Here is a 27,124-nt window from a genome sequence, read left to right as displayed (position 1 = left end):
CACTCCCTCTCATTCCCGAATTATTTGATCGTCTCAAGGGTGCTTCCATCTTTACCAAATTGGATCTTCGTGGGGCATATAATTTGGTCAGAATTCGTAAAGGGGACGAGTGGAAAACTGCCTTCAACACTAGGTTTGGACACTACGAATATTTAGTTATGCCTTTTGGGTTATGCAATGCCCCTGCAGTTTTCCAACATTTCGTTAATGAAATATTCAGAGACTATCTTAATCAATTCGTTATTATCTATCTTGATGATATTCTGATTTATTCCCGGACTGTACAGGATCACATTCATCATGTTACATTAGTACTCCAGAGATTACGTGAGAATTTTCTCTTTGCCAAGCTTGAAAAGTGTTCTTTTCATCAAGAATCTATTCCTTTCCTGGGTTACAATATTTCTCCGTCTGGATTCAAGATGGATTCTGACAAACTGTCGGCTATCCTAGACTGGCCTAGACCTACTTCCTTAAAATCTCTTCAAAGGTTCCTGGGGTTTGCCAATTACTATCGTAAGTTCATAAAGGACTTTGCTAACATCTCGGCACCCCTTACTGCTCTTACTAAAAAGGGGCAGGATTGCAAGCATTGGTCTGATCAAGCTGTACAGGCATTTGAATCTCTAAAGTCTGCATTTACTTCGGCTCCCATTCTTTGCCATCCTGTGCCGACTCTTCAATTCATTCTTGAAGTGGATGCTTCTCTGATTGCTGCTGGGGCAGTACTATCTCAGCGAAATCCTGTTTCTAGCAAGATTCTTCCTGTGGGATTTTTCTCCAAGAAGTTCAATACTTCCGAACTGAATTATGACGTTGGAAATAAAGAACTGTTAGCTATTAAAATGGCTTTGGAAGAATGGAGACATCTGCTTGAAGGCACTGTTCAACCGTTTCTTATACTCACAGACCATAAAAATCTTCTGTATCTTCATACTGCCAAACGCCTCAACTCACGTCAAGCCCGATGGGCTCTGTTCTTCTCCAGATTTAATTTTGTCCTCTCTTATATTCCTGGCTCTAAGAATACGAAAGCAGACGCTTTATCTAGACAATTTCTGGCTTCTGATTCTACATTTCTGGATTCTGAACCCATTCTTCACCCTGCTAAAATTCTGGCTCAGTTATCTACGTTTCCTTTACAAGCATTACAGTCCACTCAAGCTTCTGTTCCTTCATCTTATAACATATCTCCTGGGATCTTATTTGTACCTACTGAATTCCGCCTAAAACTTCTTCGTTGGGCTCATGATAATGTTCTGTCTGGACATCCAGGAGTACGTAATACTTTGTGGAGACTCAAACAACATGTCTGGTGGCCTTCCATGGGCAAAGATGTCAAGGATTATGTTGCAGCTTGTACTTCCTGTACCTCAAATAAACAATCTTCATCATTACCTCTTGGGCTCTTACAACCTCTGCCTGTTCCGTACTATCCCTGGTCTCATGTTTCCATGGACTTTATTACAGATCTTCCTAATTCAGCCGGAAACAAGACCATATGGGTTGTGGTAGACAGGTTTTCCAAAGCAGCTCATTTTGTTCCTTTAACTGGATTACCATCGGCCCAGAAACTCGCTGAATTGTTTATACTCCATATCACCAGATTACATGGTTTTCCTTTGGACATCGTTTCTGATCGAGGAGTTCAATTTGTCTCAAGATTTTGGAAATCTCTGTGCAAACAGTTTGGAGTTACCATATCTCTTTCTACTGCACATCATCCTCAGTCCAACGGTCAAACTGAGCGGGTAAATCAATCTCTTGAGTCCTATCTCAGGCACTATGTTAATCATCAGCACTCCAATTGGTCGCAGCTTATTCCTTTAGCAGAACTTGCTTACAATTCCCGCTTCAACTCTTCTTTACAGACTTCTCCTTTCAAGGCAGCCTATGGATTCGAACCTAGAACTTTTCCTATGTCTTCGGGAGGTTCTGGAGTTCCTGGAGCAGATAGTACAGTGAGAAGTCTCTGTAAACACTGGAAGAAGATTCGGGAAATCCTTCTTCTCTCTACTCAAAAGTATAAACGATTTGCTGATCGCAGACGCCGGAAGGCGCCCTCTTTTCGGACTGGAGACAAGGTTTGGATTTCCACCAGATTCATCCGACTCAAACAACCCTGTGCTAAATTGGGTCCCAAATACATCGGACCATTCAGGATTGTTTCCAGGGTATGTTCTACTGCCTACAGGGTGGCTTTACCAGACAACTTGAAGATTCACCCTGTCTTTCATGTGTCTCTTCTTAAACCAGAAGTCTCTAACCGGTTTTCCACCAAATGTAGAGTTCCCTCTCCGTTCCTTGTGGATGGCACTTCAGAATTTGAGATCAGTCAAATTCTTGATTCCAAATTAAGGGGTAACCGTCTGTACTATTTGGTCCACTGGAAGGGATATCCCATCACTGAACGTTCTTGGGAACCTGCTTCTCATGTCCGTGCCTCTACTTTGATCAAACAGTTCCACGCCCAGAATCCTTCGAAGCCTGTTCGTGTTCCCCGGAGGGGTCCTTGAGGTGGGGGCACTGTCGCGATCACTCAGCTGCTGATCGCTTCCTCTGTCTCAGCGCGGTAGCGCTTTCATTGGTTGCTTAGCAACCCTGTTCCTGTCGGCTCTTCCGATGACGTCAGGAGGCCTTCTTATTCCGGCGTCTCCTCTCATCGGTGCCTGTTTGTTGCTACTCGTGGGCTATGTGAGTACAAATTTATTCTTGTGATTCCTGAATTTGTGCCTGCTTATTCTGAACCTAACCCCTACCTGCCTGATACCGTTGCTGGACACTGCTTACCTGACTACTCTATTGGTTAACCCCTATCTGCCTGATAACACGTTGCTGGACACTGCTTACCTAACTACTCTATTGGTTAACCCCTACCTGCCTGATAACACGTTGCTGGACACTGCTTACCTGACTACTCTATTGGTTAACCCCTACCTGCCTGATAACACGTTGCTGGACACTGCTTACCTGACTACTCTATTGGTTAACCCCTACCTGCCTGATAATATGTTGCTGGACACTGCTTACCTGACTACTCTATTGGTTAACCCCTACCTGCCTGATAACACGTTGCTGGACACTGCTTACCTAACTACTCTATTGGTTAACCTTTACCTGTCTGATTACACGTTGCTGGACATTGCTTACCTGACTACTCAATTGGTTAACTCCTATCTGCCTGATTACACGTTACTGGATATTGCTTGCCTAACTATTCTATTGGTTAACCCTTACCTGCCTAATTACACGTTGCTGGACATTGCCTGCCTGATTACTCTATTGGTTAACCCTTTCTACACAAAGTTTCTTCTCCTGACCCTGCTGTGTCATCTTCCAGTCTATTACTGTGAGTATATTATACTACAGCTGTCGCAGGGTCAGGTCCTGGTATATACTCACTGTGCTAGGTTGTTATTAACCTCATTCTAGCATTTGGGTCTAACTCTGGACTTTACCTTTCCTGACATTATGAACCCCTAATCTGCCGCCCCCAACATCGCCGACACCTACATTATATTTATTAACCCCTAATCTACTATTTGTAATTTAGTATAGGGTAGGGCTTTTTATTATTTTGGGGGACTTTTTTATTTTATTAGGGGGATTAGATTAGGTGTAATTAGTTTAAAAAACTTGTAATTATTTTATTATTTTCTGTAATTTAGTGGGGTTTTTTTTGTACTTTAGACAATTTTTTTTTTTTTTTTTAAATAAATTTTTATTGAGGTTCTTGTTCAAAACAAACAGTCATCTCTTAGCAACACACAAGAAAAAGAAGAACATATTATTACAGAGTAAGCTGTCAAAACAAGGTCATATGGGTATTCACAACAGTTAAGTGACACATTACTCGTTGATTATAAGCAATAAACTCTACTCAAACGTAGTGACTACTATAGAATATAGGCGGTCATTTATAATCCTCAAAGGAACGGTAACATAGTAGAAGACAGGTAGACAGCAATACGACAGGACCACTCATGGGCCCTTGTTGGAGAACCTCTATTTTATGTTTTTTACATATTCTGAACAAAATGAGTTTCCTCGCCTAATATCAAGGCACCTTCTATGCTTACTATAGGGGAGGAAAGTGGGAAAGGTGGATGGACCTATAAGGTTAAAGTAGGTCAACAGTCAATGTGTTAAATAATATTAACGCTAGAAGGGTCCTTTTTAAAGTTAGATATTGTAGTAAGAAAAAGTATATATAATGCAGTTGTCAGTATATATATAAACATAAGTGTTAAGCAAAAGATAGCAGCAAATAGGCCACCAATTTGAATTCTTAGAAAACATAGTAGGATATACAGGTACGGTGCAATATGTAAAGCCTGGTAGCTTAGAATAGGGTGGTAAGTAATATTTTAAGCCAAGGGCTACTAAGGAGGCGTCAATCTTTAAGCTAAAATACTATGGTATGATATGTAGGTATGGTATGATATTTATGGAGCGGTATAGGAAAGATAAACCGCGTAGCGAATTCTCCCAGATTGGGAGGCTTATTAGAAAGGGGGATGGGGGGGGGGAGGTGGGAGGCAGAATATAGTAAATAAATAAACAGCTAGCGTGTTTTAGAAATTGGCATCTATTGATTTAGTAGTTATAATGAGCTAAGGCGGTGGGAAAGAGGGTTTTGCCGCCCCGGCCGCTGGCAGCTCAACCCCCATATATTAATAGTATTGGTATTAGCCAAGAGGTTTAATATAGAAGTGGGAAGAAAAATTGAATCTAGTGACATACATGCTGCAAAGATCAATATTTAAAGGAGATAGGGTGTACACAATGGATACATACTCAGCTGACTAGAATAGGTGATCAGTCCTGCTGACCTAATGAGAAAGTAGATATTTTTATGAGCTTTGAGTTGAAGTGTATTAAATACCAACAAGCTAGATATAGGAGAACATCTCTATAAGAACAAAAATAAGGAATAGGTGTGTCCATGTCCAAATATAATATAGCTTCTAGGATAGACATATAAAAATAACAGTGATTCTAGATTCTATTAGCGTCTAGATATGTAGAAATAAACCGGTACAAAGGCTCAACAAGGCTTCCTTGCAAATAATGAAAGGTAGAGTATATACAACATGTCATAACACAGAGACTTAATATGGTAAATAATGATATGGCTAGGCCACAATAGTGTCTTAATGTCGTGCAAGCTACACACTAAAACAGGCTAAAATATAAAGACATGCATGTTCTCCATATAAGTAAAACTATAACTAGGACAAAACATCTATTTTCTTAAGTGGACTGTACAGCGTGCTCTCAAGATGGCTAGGTAAACATCTATTGCATCAACAGGATTGGCAACAGCATGAGAAAGAAAGTATTAGTCCCTGCAGCTATGGAGGTATAAAGCAATGCTGGCTTTAACAGAGACTCAGTTCAAGCAAATAGAAGTGTACAGTCACAATAAGGCTCATCCATATCTATCCCACTCCGGTCTTAAAATGAAGCAGGAGGACTCCACGATCTCCATCATGTTGATGCAGGGCACCTGAAGCTGTGGGAGATGTATCGATGTTGCCACAGACACCGCCAAGGCCTCTACAGGAGCACAGCAGGAGGGGAGCTGCAAATAGTTTCACTGAGGCCCCACAAACAAAGTCGCGATCGGCAAACGTTCCAAGCCCCGCAGCTGCAGGTAGCTTTAGGAGCGGGGGCTGAATATTTCTACAGACTCGCGTCTCGTCGAGCAGCCCAGGGACAAAGTGGGTAGTCAAGTAGTCACCTTCTGTCGCCTTCAGTGAAAGGTGTGGCTCTCTAGCAGCTTGGTCTCTGGAACGCTGGCCAAACGGCTCACCATGCTGGAGGGAGTCGGGCGGGCGACACAGGAACCTATGAGCAAGTGTGCTATCGGCAACATTCTGGTCTGCAGCTGCGTTGGCACAAGTCTGGCTGGGGGCAGCATGTTCAGGAATGAGGGCTGTAGCGCTACACTCAAACAGTGTTGCTTCCATTCTGACAAAATGTTCGTATAAGAGCTGCGCCACATCCTCTGCCCAGCAGGTCAGGGCCTCCATCTTAGCCATATTGATGCAGAGCTTCTAAAAGCTAGAAATACCCTCCTGGGCACCCGCAGGGTCTTGTAGGGCAATTAGAGATCAATAGATTTCCTTATAGTGCAAAAGAACTTGAATCCAAGGGTTAATAGATAAGATTACAGTCAATTTAGAGCCAGGAGCTCCATGCACACACGTCTGGCTCCCTTGGTAGTTGGCTCCGCCCCCCCCTTAGATAATTTTTTTAAATTGTATTTAATTGTATTTAGTTTAGGTAATTAATTTAATTATAGTGTAGTGTTAGGTGTAATTGTAACTTAGGTTAGGATTTATTTTACAGCTAAATTTTAACTAGGTAGCTATTAAATAGTTAATAACTATTTAATAACTATTGTACCTAGTTAAAATAAATACAAAGTTGCCTGTAAAATAAAAATAAACCGTAAGATAGCTACAATGTAACTATTAGTTATATTGTAGCTATCTTAGGGTTTATTTTATAGGTAAGTATTTAGTTTTATTTAGGAATAATTTAGTGAATTGTAGTAATTTTATTTAGATTTATTTAAATTATATTTAAGTTAGGAGGTGTTAGGGTTATGGTTAGACTTAGGTTTAGGGGTTAATACATTTAATATAGTTGCGGCGACATTGGGGGCGGCAGATTAGGGGTTAATAAATGTAGGTAGGTGTCAGCGATGTTAGGGACGGCAGATTGGGGTTAATAAAATTTAACTAGTGTTTGCGATTCGGGAGGGCGGCGGTTTAGGGGTTAATATATTTTTATAGTGGCGGCGATGTCCAGTTCGGCAGATTAGGGATTAAATTTATTTTTTATTGTTTGCGATGTGGGGGGGCTCAGTTTAGGGGTTAATAGGTAGTTTATGGGTGTTAGTGTACTTTTTAGCACTTTAGTTAAGAGTTTTATACTACGGCGTTAGCCCATAAAACTCTTTAACTACTGACTTTTAAATGCGGTATCAGTCTTGACAGGAGAGGCTGTACCGCTCACTTTTTGGAAGACTCGTAATACCAGCGTTATGCAAGTCCCATTGAAAATATAGGATACGCAATTGACGTAAGTGGATTTGCGGTATTTCCAAGTCTGGCCAAAAAATTGAGCTGTACACCTGTACCTGCAGGACTCGTAATACCAGCGTTAGGAAAAAAGCAGCATTGGGATCTCTCAACGCTGTTTTTTAAGGCTAACGCAAGACTCGTAATCTAGGTGTTAGTTTTTTAATAAAAAATTTTAAATGAAAAAACATTACTGTCACTTTACATTTAAAAGTGTAACTTTTTTACCGGAGCTTGCAAAAAGTACTAAATCAAGTTAAGAACGATATAGCACCTCTACACCTCAGCAGCTTTGCTGAGGTGCCTACCTGACTCGCTAAACCGGAGCTATTTTTCCCTCTATTATTTTAGAAGACGATCCGGAACTCAGCAGGAGAGTAATGTAGGTGCTTTCCGGTCCTAAAAATGCATGTTTGACAGAGAATCATGCGTTTCTAGGCAGACCTTGGAGATCTCTTATCCGAAATGTGTCCCACACTGAAGCGCTTTGAAAAAGGCGCGCAACTCCGTTATGATCTGCCCATTGTGGGCGTTACCATTAAAACACAATCTCCCAGTCGGAATCTTTCTAAGTTAAACTGCCGGGAGATTTTAACCACCAGAGCCATCTAGTAAAAGCTTCTCTCCCAGCCCCAGTGCCTGCATCCTAATGCTGTCAGAAGTCCTCTCCAGTCTAGGAGAGTTTACAGTGTCCCAAACAATAAAGTGCCCCTTTTTTACTCTGAGCCCTTTATGTTGTCTATTTGTTTGTAATAGAGTGCTCACTTCTTTCTGAGTGTATCCTGTTGCCCCAGAAATAATAAAGTAGCACTTACCTCGTACATCTTCCTGACAGCAAGGCCGCTCACCAGGTTTGAGAGGTCCTTTCCCTCACATCGACCTTTGGAGAAATAAAAGACTGAGTACTTTCACTCAGGCTTTAGGAGTTAGGGCAGCATAAAAAACATGGGAGGCGCAGTGAGAATTATGTCCCACAAGTTCCCATTGCTCTAAAGCCACCACTGCTCTACTGAAGAGACTGATATGGACTACGGCTACACCCTAGGACAAAGCAGCACAATCTTGCACTGCTTTAAAAATAATAAACTCTTGATTGAAGAATCTTTTCTAACACCTAATTTACCACCTCCTTTCCCTTAACGTAGGTAAAGAGAATAACTGGGTTGGGAGGGAAGGGAGGGATATTTAACAACTTTGCTGTGGTGTCTTTGTCGCCTCCTGCAGGGCAGGAGTGGTATTCCCAATCGTAATTAAGATAATCCGTAGACTCATCGTGTCATTAAAAAGAAATAGAGCTCACATCACACTTTTAAACTATAAAAACTTGTTTACAAATAAAGCATCAGAATGTTCATATATGATTATAATGAAGTGTTTTGATGTAAAACCATTACTTATACTAAAAAACAAAGACACAGGAATAAATATAACTTGTTACATTAAAAATGTGCATTCACATACGTTAGATAAATGAGCCACTGATTTTTGTGTTCACCTTGTATTTTGCTCCTTTGAGAGTCTGTGAACCCTCATTTGAAAATCATTGAATGCCCGTTTTGAAAACTTTTGACATTTGTAATCAGCTTTGTCTGCTACAGTATATAGTATTATCTATTTAGATAATTAGAATGGCTTAGAAAAAAGAACCAAAATCACTGAAGACATCATACAGTGTTATCGCATGGCCCTCACAGCAGTACATGCAATCTTTAGTTTATAATTCCCGGCCTATTGATGCCCTATTCATATGTGTCTGTTTTCTAAATTTTGTGGTTTTTTCCTATTCTACTTGGCAATGATGATTTTGCATCCTTTAAACTTTTGTTTATCCTATATTTTATTTATTGAGAAGTGTTTATGGTATCAGGAGGTGTAATATATACTGTTATTCTTTATAAGGTAACACTGAATGTTGGGACAAGTGTGGGCCATACAGGGGGAGACAAATAAGATTGCTGGGCTGTGGGGCCCAACAAATTTGTCTTGCCCAAGGCCAGCAAATGCTAAGGGTGTCCCTGCCCAACATGGTCTGATCTCTGTGCCACTAGAGTGGGTTATCGTCTCACATTATGGTTGTGGGTCTTTGGTGGAGTCTTCCAGGAGGATAAGATGTGACAAATGGGTAAAAAGGACCTTTGTCTTGTCAAGGTTGTGTATGAATGCTTACTTTATTTATTTTATATTCATTCAAATATTTTGTATTTTATTTGTGCTTATTGTGGTTTATATTCATATTTCACTTGAATCTGATTTGCACTTTTTGTATTTTTTTAGGTTTCATGGAGAGTAGAGCTTGAGGAATTTTTGCTTAACTTGAAACTGTACTGGATTCTTGCATTGTATAACATAAATTTTGGAACTTATGGTACATCCGTTAGAGCTGCTATTGTTGTTTTTTTACTTATTGTGTGTAGCCTTTACTTGCTGTAAAACACAAAGGTCTGTGAGCACAGTAAGCTGTGATCTACATAAATCATTTAACATATACAAGATGGCGGGACTTACTTTTCTTGCAGGTGTGACGTCTGTACAGCAGAAGAACTAATACACAAATCAGTATAACCAGGAGGCTGCCTACCATAGCGAACCATTTCAGAATATTTAATTTATCTATAAAAAAGATATTGATACTGTACTTAATATTCACTAACATAGGAGAGTGCTGAGAAGTAGGAAGTAAAAAAAGCATATTGAATGCATCTATCCTCCATATGATCATTGTATTGTAAAGAATAATTGTAGACTGTATAATATACATTTGTTGCTACATACATTTTATTTGACATTAGCTATATCAATTATTTTCTTATTGTATATAGAATAGGCAGCATTTTCTTATAAATCTTGTGATATGTTTCACCTATTCATTTATGTTCAGTTAGCTATTTGTTTTATTATTTTTAGAGAGACAGAAAACGGAAACAATTTCTCTGTTCTGTCTAAGGGCCTCATATTCAAAAGCTCGTAACTCAGGTGAGATGATCTAAGATGTCATGTCAGCATGGAGAGGTCCTTAAAAAAATGTTAACAACACAAATTTTAGTTTGAAAGATATTTATGGTACTATGCAGGGTTTTGTATGTGAAGTAGAGACACCTACATTACACTATAAATTCTAAAAAATCCCAAAGATTTTAAATAATTACTCTCCATGCAAGAGAGCTTTTGAAAATCTGGCCTTTAGGCCCCAATGAGTACCATGAGGCAGCAAGATATTCAAAAGAGATCTTGCTATGTCCAGAAAGCCGGCAAAATATTTCCAAAACGGCTAACATTGATGTTTAAAGGCTGCATCACAGAGAGGCATTTTACTATACATCGCAATGGGGGGAGATGCTGGAGAAATATTCAAAGCAGCATTGGCACCGACATTGGCGATGTAAAGTAAAGGATCCCAACCTAATAAATATACCTATTAACCCCTAAACCGATATAACCTCCCACCTCAAAATAGCTCTACACTACTTAACCCCCTAACCGCCATTATCCCACTGCAAACTACCCCTAACCTATTAACCCCCTAACTGCCAATACCCCACTGTGAAACTACTCCTAACTTATTAACCCCCTATCCTCCATTACCCCACTGCAAACTACCCCTAACCTATTAACCCCCTAACTGCCAATACCCCACTGCGAAACTACTCCTAACCTATTAACCCCCTAACTGCCAATACCCCACTGCGAAACTACTCCTAACCTATTAACCCCCTAACCGCCATTACCCCACTGCAAACTACCCCTAACCTATTATCCCCCTAACCACCAATTTCCCCACCGCAAACTACCCCTAACCTATTATCCCCCTAACAGCCAATACCCCACTGCGAAACTACTCCAAACCTATTAACCCCCTAACCACCATTACGTCACTGCAAACTACCCCTAACCTATTAACCCCCTACCCGCCATTACACCACTGCAAACTATCCTTAAAGGGACACTGAACCCAATTTTTTTCTTTTGGGATTCTGATAGAGCATGAAATTTTAAACAACTTTCTAATTTACTCCTGTTATCATTTTTTCTTCGTTCTCTTGCTTTCTTTATTTTAAAAAGAAGGCATCTAACCTTTTTTGGTTCAGTACTCTGGACAGCTTTTTTATTGGTGGATGAATTTAACCACCAATCAGCAAGAACAACCCAGGTTATTCACCAAAAATGGCCCGGCATCTAAACTTACATTCTTGCATTTCAAATAAAGATACCAAGAGAATGAAGAACATTTGATAATAGGAGTAAATTAGAAAGTTGCTTAAAATTACATGCTCTATCTGAATCACGAAAGAAAAAATTTGGGTTCAGTGTCCCTTTAACCCCTTAATGACAACTGACGTACCAGGTACGTCATGCAAAAACTAACAGTTAATGACAATAGATGTACTTGGTACGTCAGTTGTCTAACAGAGTGCTGGAAGCGATCGCAATCGCTTCCAGCAGCTCTCAGGGTATTGCAGTGATGCCTTGATATGGAGGCATCCTGGAATACCGTTTTACAAGCCTCCTATGCAGAGAGAGCCACTCTGTGCCGGAAGCGTGCGGGGGGCTGGGGGTATTGAGGGGGGGCTGCTACACTACAGAAAAAGTTTTAAGGTCAAAATAAAAAAAAAAATACTGTTGTTTTTGGGGGCAAACTGGGTACTGGCAGACAGCTGCCAGTATCCAAGATGGCGGCAATTAGGTAGCGGGGGAGGGTTAGAGAGCTGGGGGGGGGATCAGGGAGGTTGGGGGCTAAGGCAGGGGTCCATCACAGCTGAATAAATATTTTTTTAAAAATAAAATTAAAAAAAAACTCCTTTTATTTAGTACTGGCAGACTTTCTGCCAGTACTTAAGATGGCAGGGACAATTGTGGGGTGGAGGAGGGAAGAGAGCTGTTTGGGAGGGATCAGGGGGTGGGATGTGTCAGGTGGGAGGCTGATCTCTACACTAAAGCTAAAATTAACCCTGCAAGCTCCCTACAAGCTACCTAATTAACTCCACTGCTGGGCATAATTCACGTGTGGTGCGCAGCAGCATTTAGTGGCCTTCTAATTACCAAAAAGCAATGCCAAAGCCATATAAGTTTGCTATTTCTGAACAAAGGGGATCCCAGAGAAGCTTTTTCAACAATTTGTGCTATAATTGCACAAGCTGTTTGTAAATAATTTCAGTGATAAACCTAAAATTGTGAAAAATGTAAAAACAAAATGTATTTGCTCGCATTTGGCGGTGAAATGGTGGCATGAAATATACCAAAATGGGCCTAGGTCAATACTTGGGATTGTCTACTACACTACACTAAAGCTAAAATTAACCCTACAAGCTCCCTAATTAACCCCTTCACTGCTGGGCATAAAACATGTGTGGTGCGCAGCGGCATTTAGCGGCCTTCTAATTACCAAAAAGCAACCCCAAAGCCATATATGTCTGCTATTTCTGAACAAAGGGGATCCCGGAGAAGCATTTACAACCATTTGTGCCATAATTGCACAAGCTGTTTGTAAATAATTTTTCAGTGGGAAACCTAAAGTTTGTGACAAAATTTGTAAAAAAGTGAATTTTTTTTTATATTTGATCGCATTTCGTGGTGAAATGGTGGCATGAAATATACCAAAATGGGCCTAGATCAATACTTTGGGTTGTCTTCTAAAAAAAATAGATACATGTCAAGGGATATTCAGGTATTCCTGACAGATATCAGGGTTCCAATGTAACTAGCGCTAATTTTGAAAAAAAGTGGTTTGGAAATAGCAAAGTGCTACTTGTATTTATTGCCCTATAACTTGCAAAAAAACAAAGAACATGTAAACATTGGATATTTCTAAACTCTGGACAAAATTTAGAAACTATTTATCATGGGTGTTTTTTGGTGGTTGTAGATGTGTAACAGATTTTAGGGGTCAAAGTTAGAAAAAGTGTTTTTTTTTTATTTTTTCCTCATATTTTATAAAAAAATGTATAGCAAATTATAAGATATGAAGAAAATAATGGTATCTTTAGAAAGTCCATTTAATGGCGAGAAAAACGGTATATAATATGTGTGGGTACAGTAAATGAGAAAGAGGAAAATTACAGCTAAACACAAACACTGCAGAAATGTAAAAATAGCCCTGGTCCTTAAGGGTAAAAAAGTTGAAAAATGGACTGGTCATTAAGGGGTTAACCTATTAACCCCCTAACCGCATTACTACCCCATACATATAAACCCCCTAACTGCCAATACCACCCACAAACTATCCCTACACTAGGTAACTTCCAAACAGCAAACCCCTTCAAGACCCCTAACCTTAGAACCCCTTACACAAAATAAAGTTACACAAAATAAAAAAACACTACCATTACTAAAAATTAAAAAAAAAATAATCCAAAAATAAAACCCCCAACCAGGAAGCATATCCTAAAACTAAAGTCCCACCTCAAAAAAAAAAAAACAATATACTAACACTAAAACCAAAATATGTTTATTCAAAAGAGCTAATTACTTTAACTATGGCACTGCCAGACAAATGCCATTTTCAGGGCAAATTTTAAAGTAGGTTTTATTGTTAGTTTAGGGTTTTTTATTTTGGAGTGGTCTTTTTTTAAAAGGGGACTTTAGTTTTAGGATAGGCCTTACTGTTTGTTTGTTTTTTTTATTTTTGGTAGCTTGTATACGGCTAGATTTAGAGTTTGGCGTTAGCCGTCAAAAGCAGCGTTAAGGGGTCCTAACGCTGCTTTTTACCGCCCGCTGGTATTTAGAGTCAGACAGGAAAGGGTCTACCGCTCACTTTCTTTCCGCGACTCCAGGCTACCGCAGATCCCCTTACGTCAATTGCGTATCCTATCTTTTCAATGGGATTTTCCTAACGCTGGTATTTGGAGTCTTGGAAGAAGTGAGCAGTATACCCTCTACAAGACTCAACAAGACTCCTACCGCCAAAAAAAGTCAGTAGTTAAGAGCTTTATGGGCTAACGCGGGAATATAAAGCTCTTAACTACTGTGCTACAAAGTACACTAACATCCATAAACTACCTATGTACCCCTAAACCGAGGCCCCCCCACATCGCAAACACTATAATAATTTTTTTTAACCCCAAATCTGCCAACTGGACACCGCCGCCACCTGCATTATCTGTATGAACCCCTAATCTACTGCTCCTAACATCGCAGACACATACATTATATTTATTAACCCCTAATCTGCCCCCCCCCCAATGTTGCCGCTACCTAACTACAATTATTAACCCCTAATCTGCCGTCCGGACCTCGCCGCCACTATAATAAATGTATTAACCCCTAAACCGCCGCACTCCCACCTCGCAAAAACTATAATAAATTGTATTAACCCCTAATCTGCCCTCCCTAACATCGCCGCCACCTACCTACAATTATTAACTCCTAATTTCCTGCCCGCAACGTCGCCGCTACTATAATAAATGTATTAACCCCTAAACCTAAGTCTAACCCTAACACCCCCCTAATATAAATATAATTTAAATTAAACGAAATAATATTCCTATAATTAAATGAATTAATTATATTTAAAACTAAATACTTACCTAGAAAATAAACCCTAATATAGCTACAATATAAATAATAATTATATTGTATCTATTTTAGGATTTATATTTATTTTACAGGCAACTTTGTATTTATTTTAACTAGGTACAATAGCTATTAAATAGTTATTAACTATTTAATAGCTACCTAGTTAAAATAATTACAAAATTACATGTAAAATAAATCCTAACCTAAGTTACAATTAAACCTAACACTACACTATCATTAAATTAATTAAATAAATTACCTACAATTAGCTAAACTAAAGTACAATAAAAAAAACTAATCTATAATACAAAAAAAACAAACACTAAATTACAAAAAATAAAAAAATATTACAAAAAGTTTAAACTAATTACACCTAATCTAAGCCCCCTAATAAAATAAAAAAGCCCCCCAAAATAAAAAAATGCCTTACCCTATTCTAAATTACAAAAGTAATCAGCTCTTTTACCAGCTCTTAAAATGGCTTTTTGCGGGGCATTGCCCAAAAGTAATCAGCTCTTTTACCTGTAAAAAAAATACAACCCCCCAACATTAAAACCCACCACCCACATACCCCTACTCTAACCCACCCAAACCCCCTTAAATAAACCTAACGCTAACACCCTGAAGATCTCCCTACCTTGAGTCGTCTTCACCCAGCCGAGCCGAAATCTTCATCCAAGGTGAGCAGAGGAGGTCCTTCATCCGGTAGAAGTCTTCATCCAGTCGGCGTCTTCAATCTTCATCCATCTAGAGCGGAGCGGAGCCATCTTCCAAGGAGCCGACGCGGAGCCATCCTCTTCATCTGGAGTCATCGTACACAATGACGGTACTTTTAAGTGACGTCATCCAAGATGGCATCCCTTCAATTCCGATTGGCTGATAGGATTCAATCAGCCAATCAGATTGAAGTTCAATCCGATTGGTTGATCCAATCAGCCAATGGTATTGAGCTTGCATTCTATTGGCTGTTCCAATTAGCCAATAGAATGCGAGCTCAATATGATTGGCTGATTGGATCCTACCTTAATTCCGATTGGCTGATAGAATCCTATCAGCCAATTGGAATTGAAGGGATGCCATCTTGGATGACATCACTTAAAGGTACCGTCATTGTGTTAGAAGACTCCGGATGAAGAGGATGGCTCCGCGTCGGCTCCTTGGAAGATGGCTCCGCTCCGCTCCGGATGGATGAAGATTGAAGACGCTGCCTGGATGAAGACTTCTACCGGATGAAGGACCTCCTCTGCGCACCTTGGATGAAGATTTCAGCTCGGCTGGGTGAAGACGACTCAAGGTAGGGAGATCTTCATGGGGTTAGCCTTAGGTTTTTTTTAAGGGGGGTTTGGGTGGGTTAGAGTAGGGGTATGTAGGTGGTGGATTTTAATGTTGGGGGGTTGTATTTCTTTTTACAGGAAAAGAGCTGATTACTTTGGGGCAATGCCCCGCAAAACGCCCTTTTAAGGGCTGGTAAAAGAGCTGATTACTTTTGTAATTTAGAATAGGGTAGGGCATTTTTTTATTTTGGGGGGGCTTTTTTATTTTATTAGGGGGCTTAGATTAGGTGTAATTAGTTTAAACTTCTTGTAATATTTGTATTTTTTGTAATTTAGTGTTTGTTTTTTTTGTATTATAGATTAGTTTATTTAATTGTATTTTAGTTTAGCTAATTGTAGGTAATTTATTTAATTAATTTAATGATAGTGTAGTGTTAGGTTTAATTGTAACTTAGGTTAGGATTTATTTTACATGTAATTTTGTAATTATTTTAACTAGGTAGCTATTAAATAGTTAATAACTATTTAATAGCTATTGTACCTAGTTAAAATAAATACAAAGTTGCCTGTAAAATAAATATAAATCCTAAAATAGATACAATGTAATTATTATTTATATTGTAGCTATATTAGGGTTTATTTTCTAGGTAAGTATTTAGTTTTAAATAGGATTAATTTATTTAATTATAGGAATATTATTACGTTGAATTTAAATTATATTTATGTTAGGGGGGTGTTAGGGTTAGGGTTAGGCTTAGGGGTTAATACATTTATTATAGTAGCGGCGACGTTGCGGGCGGGAGATTAGGGGTTAATAATTGTAGGTAGGTGGCGGCGATGTTAGGGAGGGCAGATTATGGGTTAATACAATGTATTATAGTGTTTGTGAGGCGGAAGTGCAGCGGTTTAGGGGTTAATACATTTATTATAGTGGCGGCGAGGTCCGGTCAGCAGATTAGGGGTTAATAAGTGTAGGTAGGTGGCAGCGACATTGGGGGGGGCAGATTAGGGGTAATAAATATAATATAGGTGTCGGTGATGTTAGGGGCAGTAGATTAGGGGTTCATAGCTATAATGTATAATGTATAATGTATGTATAATGTAGGTTGCGGCGGTGTCAGGAGCGGCATATTAGGGGTTAATAATATTATGCAGGTGTCAGCGATAGCGGGGGCAGCAGATTAGGGGTTAATAAGTGTAAGGTTAGGGGTGTTTAGACTCGGGGTTCATGTTAGGGTGTTAGGTGCAGACTTAGAGAGTGTTTCCCCATAGGAAACAATGGGGCTGCGTTAGGAGCTGAACGCTGCATTTTTGCAGGTGTTAGATTTTTTTTCAGCCAGCTCAGCCCCATTGTTTCCTATGGGAATATTGTGCAGGAGCACGTTTTTCCAGCTTACCGCTACCGTAAGCACCGCTGGTATTGAGGGTTGAAGTGGCGCTAAATTATGCTCAACGCTCACTTTTCTGAGCCTAACGCAGCCACTCAGACAACTCTAAATACCAGCGTTGTCTTAAGGGTGTGCTGGGAAAAAAAGCAGAGTTAGCTACGCAGGTCTTTACCGACAAAACTCTAAATCTAGGCGTTTGTTTGGTAAGGTGTTTTTTTATTTTTTGTAATGTTAGTATTTTTAATTTTTTTTGTAATTTAGAGGGAGTTAGGGGTCTTGGAGGGGTTAGCTGTTAGGGAGTTAAGTAGTGTATAGTTAGTTTGCGATGGGGGGTTGTGACAGTGTAGGGGATAATAGATTAGGGGGTGATTAGGTTAATGGGTTATTGAAGATTAGGGGTTAATAGTGTAACTGTGTTAGGATGCGCTGGGTGTAAGTTCACGTAAAAGGTTTATAGTTTAGAGGAGCATTATATGTATATATAATGTTTAAATAAGATGCATTTTCTTGTATAATGCATATTTTAAGTATAGATTTTAACAGCTGTTCTTTTTTTTTTTAAAAAAAAAACCTTAATATTCATTTTTCTGAATATAATTATGTTATCAAAGTCAGTAGACACAACTTAACATTTGTACATAACAGCATTTATTTTTAACTTTGCAAGTAAAAGATTATGCAGTTATGAAACACTATAAAGTTGAGGCTACTGTCTTTTATAACATAATTATATTTAGAAAAATAAATATTAATGTTTAAAATAAAAAAAAGGAAATACATTGGCCCAGATTACAAGTGGAGCGCTATTTAACACTCTCGGTCAAGCGCTAACTGCGCTGCAAGTATACATATATTAAAAAAAAACAACATATATATATATATATATATATATATATATATATATATATATCAGTACAACTCTTCACAGAGCCCTCTATCTTTGTCTCCCATAATTGTTACCTTGCCTATTTGCTAGCTTTTGTATAATTGAGTAAACCCTTTGATGTTGGATTTAAAACATTGTTTTTGACTTTCAACATTTTTTCTCCCATAATAAACTTTCTCGGATCACTGCCATTGTTGCATGCTCCTGTGTCATTATATTTGCATTCCTCATTTTCTAGATGGTACCTGAAGGTGTCGAACTAGTAGTTGAATTAGTTATTGGTTGAGTTATTCTGTTAATATAGCTGCTGGATGTCACTGAGATTGATGTGGTCATTTTATAACCTTAAAAAAACAAAACACATCTATGATCAGTAATATATGATATGCAGAAACAGAAATAAACACCTGAACTCTCTTAAATAGACAATTATACTGTGGTATAACATAGTGCTGCATCTAATTAATGTAGAATTGGTAAAAAAAAAAAAAGAGGTTATGTTTTTCTATTTAAATAGGTTTAAAAGTATTAGTCATAATAAAGAAACAATTAACATTCCAACTGGCACAAAATCTTTAAAGGCTTAAAGGGACACTGAACCCAAATTTTTTCTTTCATGATTCAGATAGAGCATGCAATTTTAAGCCACTTTCTAATTTATTCCTATTATTACTATCAATTTTTCTTCGTTCTCTTGCTATCTTTATTTTAAAAAGAAGACATCTAAGCTTTTTTTTTTTATTCAGAACTCTGGACAGCACTTTTTTTATTGGTGGATGAGTTTATCCACCAATCAGCAAGAACAACCCAGGTTGATCACCAAAAATGGGCCAGCATCTAAACCTACTTTCTTGCATTTCAAATAAAGATACCAAGAGAATAAAGAAAATTTGATAATAGGAGTAAATTAGAAAGTTGCTTAAAATGTCATGCTCTGTCTGAATCACAAAAGAAAAAATATGGGTACAGTGTCCCTTTAAGTCACCAGGAGAGATGTACAGTATATAAGAAAATAAGAAACTTATTTTCAGCCAATTACCATGAACAGATCTCATGAACAAACCAATAGTGTCCATGGATTATCCCAAATTATTATGATGATTAGGACTTAAAAATACAGATAACATGAATATTTTTAATGGGGAGGTATTCGTTACCTCATTAATCTTATGAAATGAAAAGAAAATAGTTTCAGTACTCATTGTGAATAAATCCTTGAAGGCAAAACCATTAAAAGGACAAACTAATCATTTTAATAAAGAAACATACTAATCTAAATCAAGCAATACATTTCCCTTTAACAGAATGTTACCATTAGAGGTCTGGAGTTTTACTTGTGTGGAAACCTGAGAGCTAGAACGCTCTGTTGTAAAGTCTGTAAAAGAAGAAAGAGACATGCAGAAGAGGTCACTTCAGGAAATAAATAAGCCTACATATTAAGTTTCTTAAACATTTCAGAAATCTCAATAGTAACATTTTTAACACAAAAATAATAATGTTTTTATAGTTGATAAGTTTAACAAAATGCTAAACTAAAATGAGCTTCTTAGACTGTCTAAGAAATAAAAAAATGATACCAGTGAAATACAATCCCCGACATTCACAAAGGGGTACAGAGGTGGAAGAAGATCCCTCTTTTTATATCTATCTATCTCATGGGGTGCGTGCACAATTTGTTTTTGTTTATTATTGTTGAATCTGTCAGGTGGCAATAATGATGTAGAGACGTTAATGGTTATAGGTGAATAGAAGGCTGTACTACTGTACTATTTAATGCACTTTGTATTGGAGTGTTGGAGTGTACCTCACCTCTTTGTTGGGAGGGATAATTTGATTGGGGCACCACACTGGTTTTGAGATTATGGTCAATATTGCTAGTAGGAGTGTATGTACTGTATATATAAATAACAAGTGTTATTTTTTTATTTTTTTTTAAAAGCCTGAGGAAACAGCCTATGTTTAGCTAAGAAACACATTGCTGTTTTTTTTTTTAACTTTGTTCTTAACACTATTTTTAATAAATTTACTTTAGTTGCAATACACTTGCTATTAAGGATTGGTGTACTCCTGACAGTATGGATTAAGAAGATTGAGGTTCTTGGCTCCTGCAGTAGAGTGAAGATCAGTCTGCTGGATGGCTGTGAAGTTACAGCCTGTGATTATGGAGCCTTGTGGTGCCTCCCTTCTGTTAGTATACATATCCCTTATACTTTGGGAAGGTTGCTTTAAACGGGTACTTGTGTTCTCTTGTTTTAATATAATTTCTGTCATATCTCTGTGCTTATTTATACCACTATATGTATATAATGTAAATGTATTATTATTCTGAGCAGGAATAATTGCAAATATAACATATAATCAGAGTATCATATGTATTTATTTGCAATCAATGGATATTTTAAAGGGAGTAGCGCTGCGGAATCTGTTGGCGCTCTACAAATACCTGATAATAATAATAATAATAATTGGAAAGTAAAAATTTAATTTGCATGATTCAGATAGAGCGTGCAATTTTAAAACAATTTTAAATTCAGTTCTATTTTTAAATGTGCTTTGTTCTCTTGGTATCCCTTGTTGGAAAAGAATATGCACACATATCCTACACTAGTAAGAGCTAGCTGCTAATTGGTGCCTGCACACATTTGTCTCTTGTGATTGGCTAAATAGATGTGTTCAGCTAGCTTCCAGTAGTGCAATACTGTTCCTTCAGCAAAGGATAACAAGAGAATGAAGCAAATTTAATAATAGAAGTAAATTTGAAAGTTGTTTAAAATTGTATGTTCTATTCAAATAATGAAATAATGTTTTGGGGTTTCATGTCCCTTTAAGAGCTGGGAAAGTTTTATCTCTGCACCTGTCTAACCTCTCCTGATTGCATCTATTTTTTAAAACCACCCCTTCACAGGTGTTATAAAATGGGCTAGCATATAAGATGACATTTCTTACTGAAAAAGAAATTCAAGAGAAGGAAGAAATACACTGAAAATAGCATGCCAGTAAAGAGGTGATTTTAATTTCTGCTGTATCTGAATCATGGCAGTTTAAAGTTAGGTGGGCTATCCCTTTGAGCTATCAGTTTAAGATTATATTGAATCAAACATCAATTTGAATTTTAAAATCCTTGTCTAAAATATTACACTGTGTATCTTAATGTCAGCATCAATGTTTATCTTGAATACTAATTTCACATATACATACTTTCAAAGTATAATACAGAATGTAACAAATGGCACTTACAAGTTCTGATGAGTGATCAATGACACAAGTATCAAGTCATTTGATTTGTTAGTGATAGTTTATAATGTGTATTTGAATCAGATTGGCTGATGTCATAAATCATGTGATTATGCATATTCTAATCAAAAGTGGTGGAAAAATTCACTATTGTGTGGGTTATTTAGGAGTTTGCGTCATAAAGACTCTACTGTTCAAGGATGCATACAATCTATGCTAACCTTACTTTATACCAGTTCCACTCCTCCATTGCTATCCCCTGAACCCTCTTAGCATGTAAACCTAAGAGTCCAGTTGTTTGTAGATCACCTTCTCAAGAGTGGATTACAACAGTGCAACTCTTGGCAGGGCCCTCTACCCATTTGATCCCTTTAATTGTTTTGCCGTACTCCCCTTTGTTTATAGCGCTGCGGAATCTGTTGGCGCTCTACAAATAACCGATAATAATAATAATAATTGGTGCGAAAAGTGTTGAGTCAAATATGGCGCAAGTTGGAGAGTGGGACTTGAATTACATGGCTTAAACATGGTGCACATAGATTATTCCAACAAATAAAAAGGAAGTTAGCTATATTATGTTGTGTATTTATTTCATTTTTATCTCTATATCTATTAGTGAAACAAGTTTGGGGCAAAACTTTGGGTGTCTATTAGAAGGACATCTCTAATCTTCCAATCCTGGATTTTAACAGTATTGAAACTGTAAACCCGTGAAACTGCTTCATTGCAATATTATACAGTAGCTGCAAAATTTATGTTCAAACAAGATTGTGCTATTGTGACTGAGATTTGAAAAGGAAATGCGCCTTTATGCAGAGGCTTTCAAAAGGGAACGTTTGAAAAGTTCCATAATGTAGCACAGCAACTGGAAAATGCACAGTTGTGAATGTGTTTGATTTTGTGGTCATGAAAGTGTGTTCCTGTTTGAGAGCCCGGTCATGAAGATGCGTTCCTGTTTGAGAGCCCGGTCATAAAGGTGCGTTCCTGTTTGAGAGCAGGGTCATGCAGGTGTGTTTCTGTTTGAGAACCAAGTCATGAAGGTGTGTTTCTGTTTGAGAGCCCAGTCATGAAGGTATGTTTCTGTTTGAGAGCCCAGTCATGAAGGTATGTTTCTGTTTGAGAGCCCAGTCATGAAGGTATGTTTCTGTTTGAGAGCCCAGTCATGAAGGTATGTTTCTGTTTGAGAGCCTAGTCATGAAGGTATGTTTCTGTTTGAGAGCAGGGTCACGAAGGTATGTTTCTGTTTGAGAGCCCAGTCATGAAGGTATGTTTCTGTTTGAGAGCAGGGTCATGAAGGTATGTTTCTGTTTGAGAGCAGGGTCATGAAGGTATGTTTCTGTTTGAGAGCCCAGTCATGAAGGTATGTTTCTGTTTGTTTTCATTTTTCATTAGGTACTCTGTATGTTGCACAGTTTATAATCAAAATGTCTACATTTTGTCTACAAATCTACACTGTTTTAATACAGTGTACTATGATTAGAATATTATTCAGGTTATATTCATATATGTCTATAGCAGCGCCTGTATGAATACAAACATATATAACTGCAACTTAAATTCCTATTATTTGCTATGTTTTAGTTTGGAGGATAGACCAGGCATTTGTTCTTTATTCAGTCCATTAAAAAATCCTAGAGGCTGGCTCAAACAGATAAGTGTTTAACCCTTTAATGACCACAGCACTTTTCCATTTTCTGTCCGTTTGGGACCAAGGCTATTTTTACATTTTTGCGGGGTTTGTGTTTAGCTGTAATTTTCCTCTTACTCATTTACTGTACCCACACATATTATATACCGTTTTTCTTGCCATTAAATAGACTTTCCAAAGATACCATTATTTTCATCATATCTTATAATTTACTATAAAAAAAATTATAAAATATGAGGAAAAAATGGAAAAAACACACTTTTTCTAACTTTGACCCCCAAAATCTGTTACACATCTACAACCACCAAAACAATCCCATGCTAAATAGTTTCTAAATTTTGTCCTGAGTTTAGAAATACCCAATGTTTACATGTTATTTGCTTTTTTTGCAAGTTATAGGTCCATAAATACAAGTAGCACTATTTCCAAACCACTTTTTTTCAAAATTAGCACTAGTTACATTGGAACACTATTATCTTTCAGGAATCCCTGAATATCCATTGACATGTATATATTTTTTTTTAGAAGACATCCCAAAGTATTGATCTAGGCCCATTTTGGTATATTTCATGCCACCATTTCACCGCCAAATGCGATTAAATAAAAAAAAATTGTTTACTTTTTCACAAATTTTTTCAAAAACTTTAGGTTTCTCACTGAAATTATTTACAAACAACTTATGCAATTATAGCATAAATGGTTGTAAATGCTTCTCTGGGATCCCCTTTGTTCATAAATAGCAGAAATATATGGCTTTGGCTTTGCTTTTTGGTAATTAGAAGGCCACTAAATGCTGCTGCGCACCACACGTGAATTATGCCCAGCAGTGGAGTTAATTAGGTAGCTTGTAGGGAGCTTGCAGGGTTAATTTTAGCTTTAGTGTAGAGATCAGCCTCCCACCTGACACATCCCACCCCCTGATCCCTCCCAAACAGCTCTCTTCCCTCCTCCACCCCACAATTGTCCCTGCCATCTTAAGTACTGGCAGAAAGTCTGCCAGTACTAAATAAAAGGAGTTTTTTTTTTATTTTATTTTTAAAAAAAATATTTATTCAGCTGTGATGGACCCCTGCCTTAGCCCCCAACCTCCCTGAGAAGGCTGCTAAATGCCACTGCGCACCACACGTGTATTATGCCCAGCAGTGAAGGGGTTAATTAGGGAGCATGTAGGGAGCTTCTAGGGTTAATGTTAGCTTTAGTGTAGCATAGTAGACAACCCCAAGTATTGATCTAGGCCCATTTTGGTATATTTCATGCCACCATTTCACCGCCAAATGCGATCAAATTTAAAAAAAAAACGTTAAATTTTTCACAATTTTAGGTTTCTCACTGAAATTATTTACAGCTTGTGCAATTATGGCACACATGGTTGTAAATGCTTCTCAGGGATCCCCTTTGTTCAGAAATAGCAAACATATATGACTTTGGCGTTGCTTTTTGGTAATTAGAAGGCCGCTAAATGCTGCTGCGAATCACATGTGTATTATGGCTAGCAGTGAAGGAGTTAATTAGGTAGTTTGTAGGGAGCTTGCAGGGTTAATTTTAGCTTTAGTGTAGAGATCAGCCTCCCACCTGACACATCCCACCCCCTGATCCCTCCCAAACAGCTTCCTTCCCTCCCCCACCCCACAATTGTCCCCGCCATCTTAAGTACTGGCAGAAAGTCTGCCAGTACTAAAATAAAAGTTTTTGTTTAGCATATTTACATATGCTGCTGTGTAGGATCCCCCCTTAGCCCCCAACCTCCCTGATCCCCCCCAAAACAGCTCTCTAACCCTCCCCATCTGCATTATTGGGGGCCATCTTGGGTACTGTAGTGTAGCTTCCCCCCCCCCCCACAGACCAACCCCCACACCTTGATTGATTTATTTTTTTAAAAACTTTTACTCCCGTTTTTGTAGCATTTTTATTAAACTTTTCTCTGTAGTGTAGCAGTTCCCACCCGCTCCCTCCCCGTGCACGCGCCCACCCCCGCCCTCCCGTGCATGCGCGCACGTCAGTGCGTGCCCCCGGTCACCCCCGCCCACAATCCCGCCCCCCCTCCACATCACCAGGTCCATCGATGGCCGCCACCCGCCTCCCACCCACCAACGAAGTAAGCCACCGATCTCCGGTGCAGAGAGGGCCACAAAGTGGTTCTCTCTGCACCGGATGGCTTAAAAAGGTTATTGCAGGATGCCTCGATATCGAGGCATCACTGCAATAACCGGAAAGCAGCTGGAAGCGAGCAGGATCGCTTCCAGCTGCTTTCCAGACCGAGGACGTGCAGGGTACGTCCTTGGTCGTTAAGGGGTTAAATAAAAAAATGTAATAGTATGTAAAAAAGTCAATCTCATTGACATTTATATTTGACAATATTCCATCAACTACAAGCCCATTTTAAACTGATGAGGGATACAAGGCTAATTAGTGTCTAGGGGCATAATTTGCCACCCAATATCACTGAATTTCAGCCACATTTTTATTAATGTTTAAGTAGGAGTGAGTTAAAATCTCACAAGATCTAGTGCAGCGATTTTCAGCCAGTGTGCCGCAGCACACTAGTGTGCCGTGAGAGATCCTCAGGTATGCCGCGACAGACTGACAGGCTCATCATCATTTTAGTTTTAAATTATTATTTTTTTAAATCGTTATTGGGCCCTGGCTTGTTGCACAGTCTCCCCCTCCTCCTCTCTCCCTGCTGTTTTGTTGTTGATGCAGGTTGTTGTTCTCAGTGATTGTTATTATTGTCCCTCTAGCTTTGGCAATACATAATAGTGACTGTCATGCTAATAAAGCTTAATTGAATTGAATTGACTCAAATTTACTAAATTGTTCATATATATATATACTGTATTGATTATTAGGCTACAATGTGATTTTGTAAAATTTTGATGTGCCGCAGGATATTTTAATGTAAAAAAATGTACCACAGCAAAAAAAGGTTGAAAATCACTGGTCTAGTGAGCCTTGTCTCATGGACCTACAAAGTTTATTGAATCTATCCCATGATTGGAAATAAATATAAAAAAAAACTTATAGAGAGACAACTTTAACACATTAAACTTAGAAGTCTGTCTTTGTTAACTGCCTAATCCTGCACTCAGTATAACCTATATATGGGAAGGTGGAGAGTAGACTCCCAAGTTGATATTATATACTCAGCGTGTTACCTGTAGGCCCAGTGGTAAATGTGGGGATAGCAGATGATATAATGTTTGGTTGAGGTTCACTATTAACAACATTTCTGGATACTGATTGGATAAGGGTGGTCATTTCAATTCCTAGAGAGAGAAGAGAAAAAAAAAAATAAAACTGTATTATTATCTGATAATTTACTATGTGTAAATTATCATAGTAAACTGGCTATACTGATAAATACATTCTTCACTGTGTAATTCACAAACGTCTAAAAGTACATAATATTAGACACTGCATGCCAATAGGTTATGGAGTGCAATTAGATAACATTTGGAAATGTATCTATCTACTGAGTTAAATAGTCTTATCTATAGCTTTACTAATATATCTGCTTGCGTAAATGCATAGAAAATATATTAACTGAAAAGTTAAAAAAAAGTCCTTAAAGCGACATAATAATAAAACAATTACATGCTCTCAAATTATTAAAGCATGTAATCTCACTATTGACCCTGCAAATCGATGTGTTTAATCCCCACAAAGGGCTTAAGCAGAGTTAAAAGAGCACTTTGGACCAGCAGTTCTCTCACTGAGCCAATTAGCAGCGCCAGTCAAACAGCTAGGCTGTGCAATTAGCGCTGCTATTTGGGTCACTGGCAGTTTATCGAAACTAGCAGTTCTCTGAGGCTTCCAAATGGTACTTTGCATGGGTTAAGAACTTAAATTTGCAGGCTTGATAGTGGTGAAATGACATGCTCTGACAAATGAAAGCTTGCAAATGTTTAGACTATAATGCTCCTTAAACTTATTTTTGATGCTCTGCAGTGATCAGATCTTATTGATTAGTTGTCATTACCTCAATATCATATATCATGTATAGACTTTCATCAGCATACTAGCCAGAATTCACTGTAAAGCATACGGTATCAATTGATCATCATATTACCCAATGATTGCACATCATTGGGGGGATC

General features: G+C 38.2%; 1 protein-coding gene across 1 annotated transcript in view; it reads right to left on the bottom strand.

Annotated features, from left to right (window-relative positions):
• The window catches only part of LOC128647867 (uncharacterized), a 62,211-nt gene extending 35,922 nt beyond the window's left edge, over positions 1-26,289 (bottom strand). The window contains exons 1-4 of the mRNA XM_053700574.1: positions 26,183-26,289; positions 19,461-19,523; positions 18,394-18,492; positions 9,597-9,701 (exon numbers count right to left, since the gene is read on the bottom strand). Of these exons, the coding sequence (XP_053556549.1) occupies positions 9,597-9,701; positions 18,394-18,492; positions 19,461-19,523; positions 26,183-26,285 (370 nt within the window). The 5' untranslated portion in view covers positions 26,286-26,289. The remainder of the gene's footprint in view (positions 1-9,596; positions 9,702-18,393; positions 18,493-19,460; positions 19,524-26,182) is intronic.
• Positions 26,290-27,124: the final 835 nt, after the last annotated feature.

This window comes from Bombina bombina, chromosome 2, assembly GCF_027579735.1.
Source record: "Bombina bombina isolate aBomBom1 chromosome 2, aBomBom1.pri, whole genome shotgun sequence".
Taxonomy (NCBI): Eukaryota; Metazoa; Chordata; class Amphibia; order Anura; family Bombinatoridae; genus Bombina; species Bombina bombina.
This window is presented reverse-complemented; position numbering and strand designations above follow the sequence as displayed.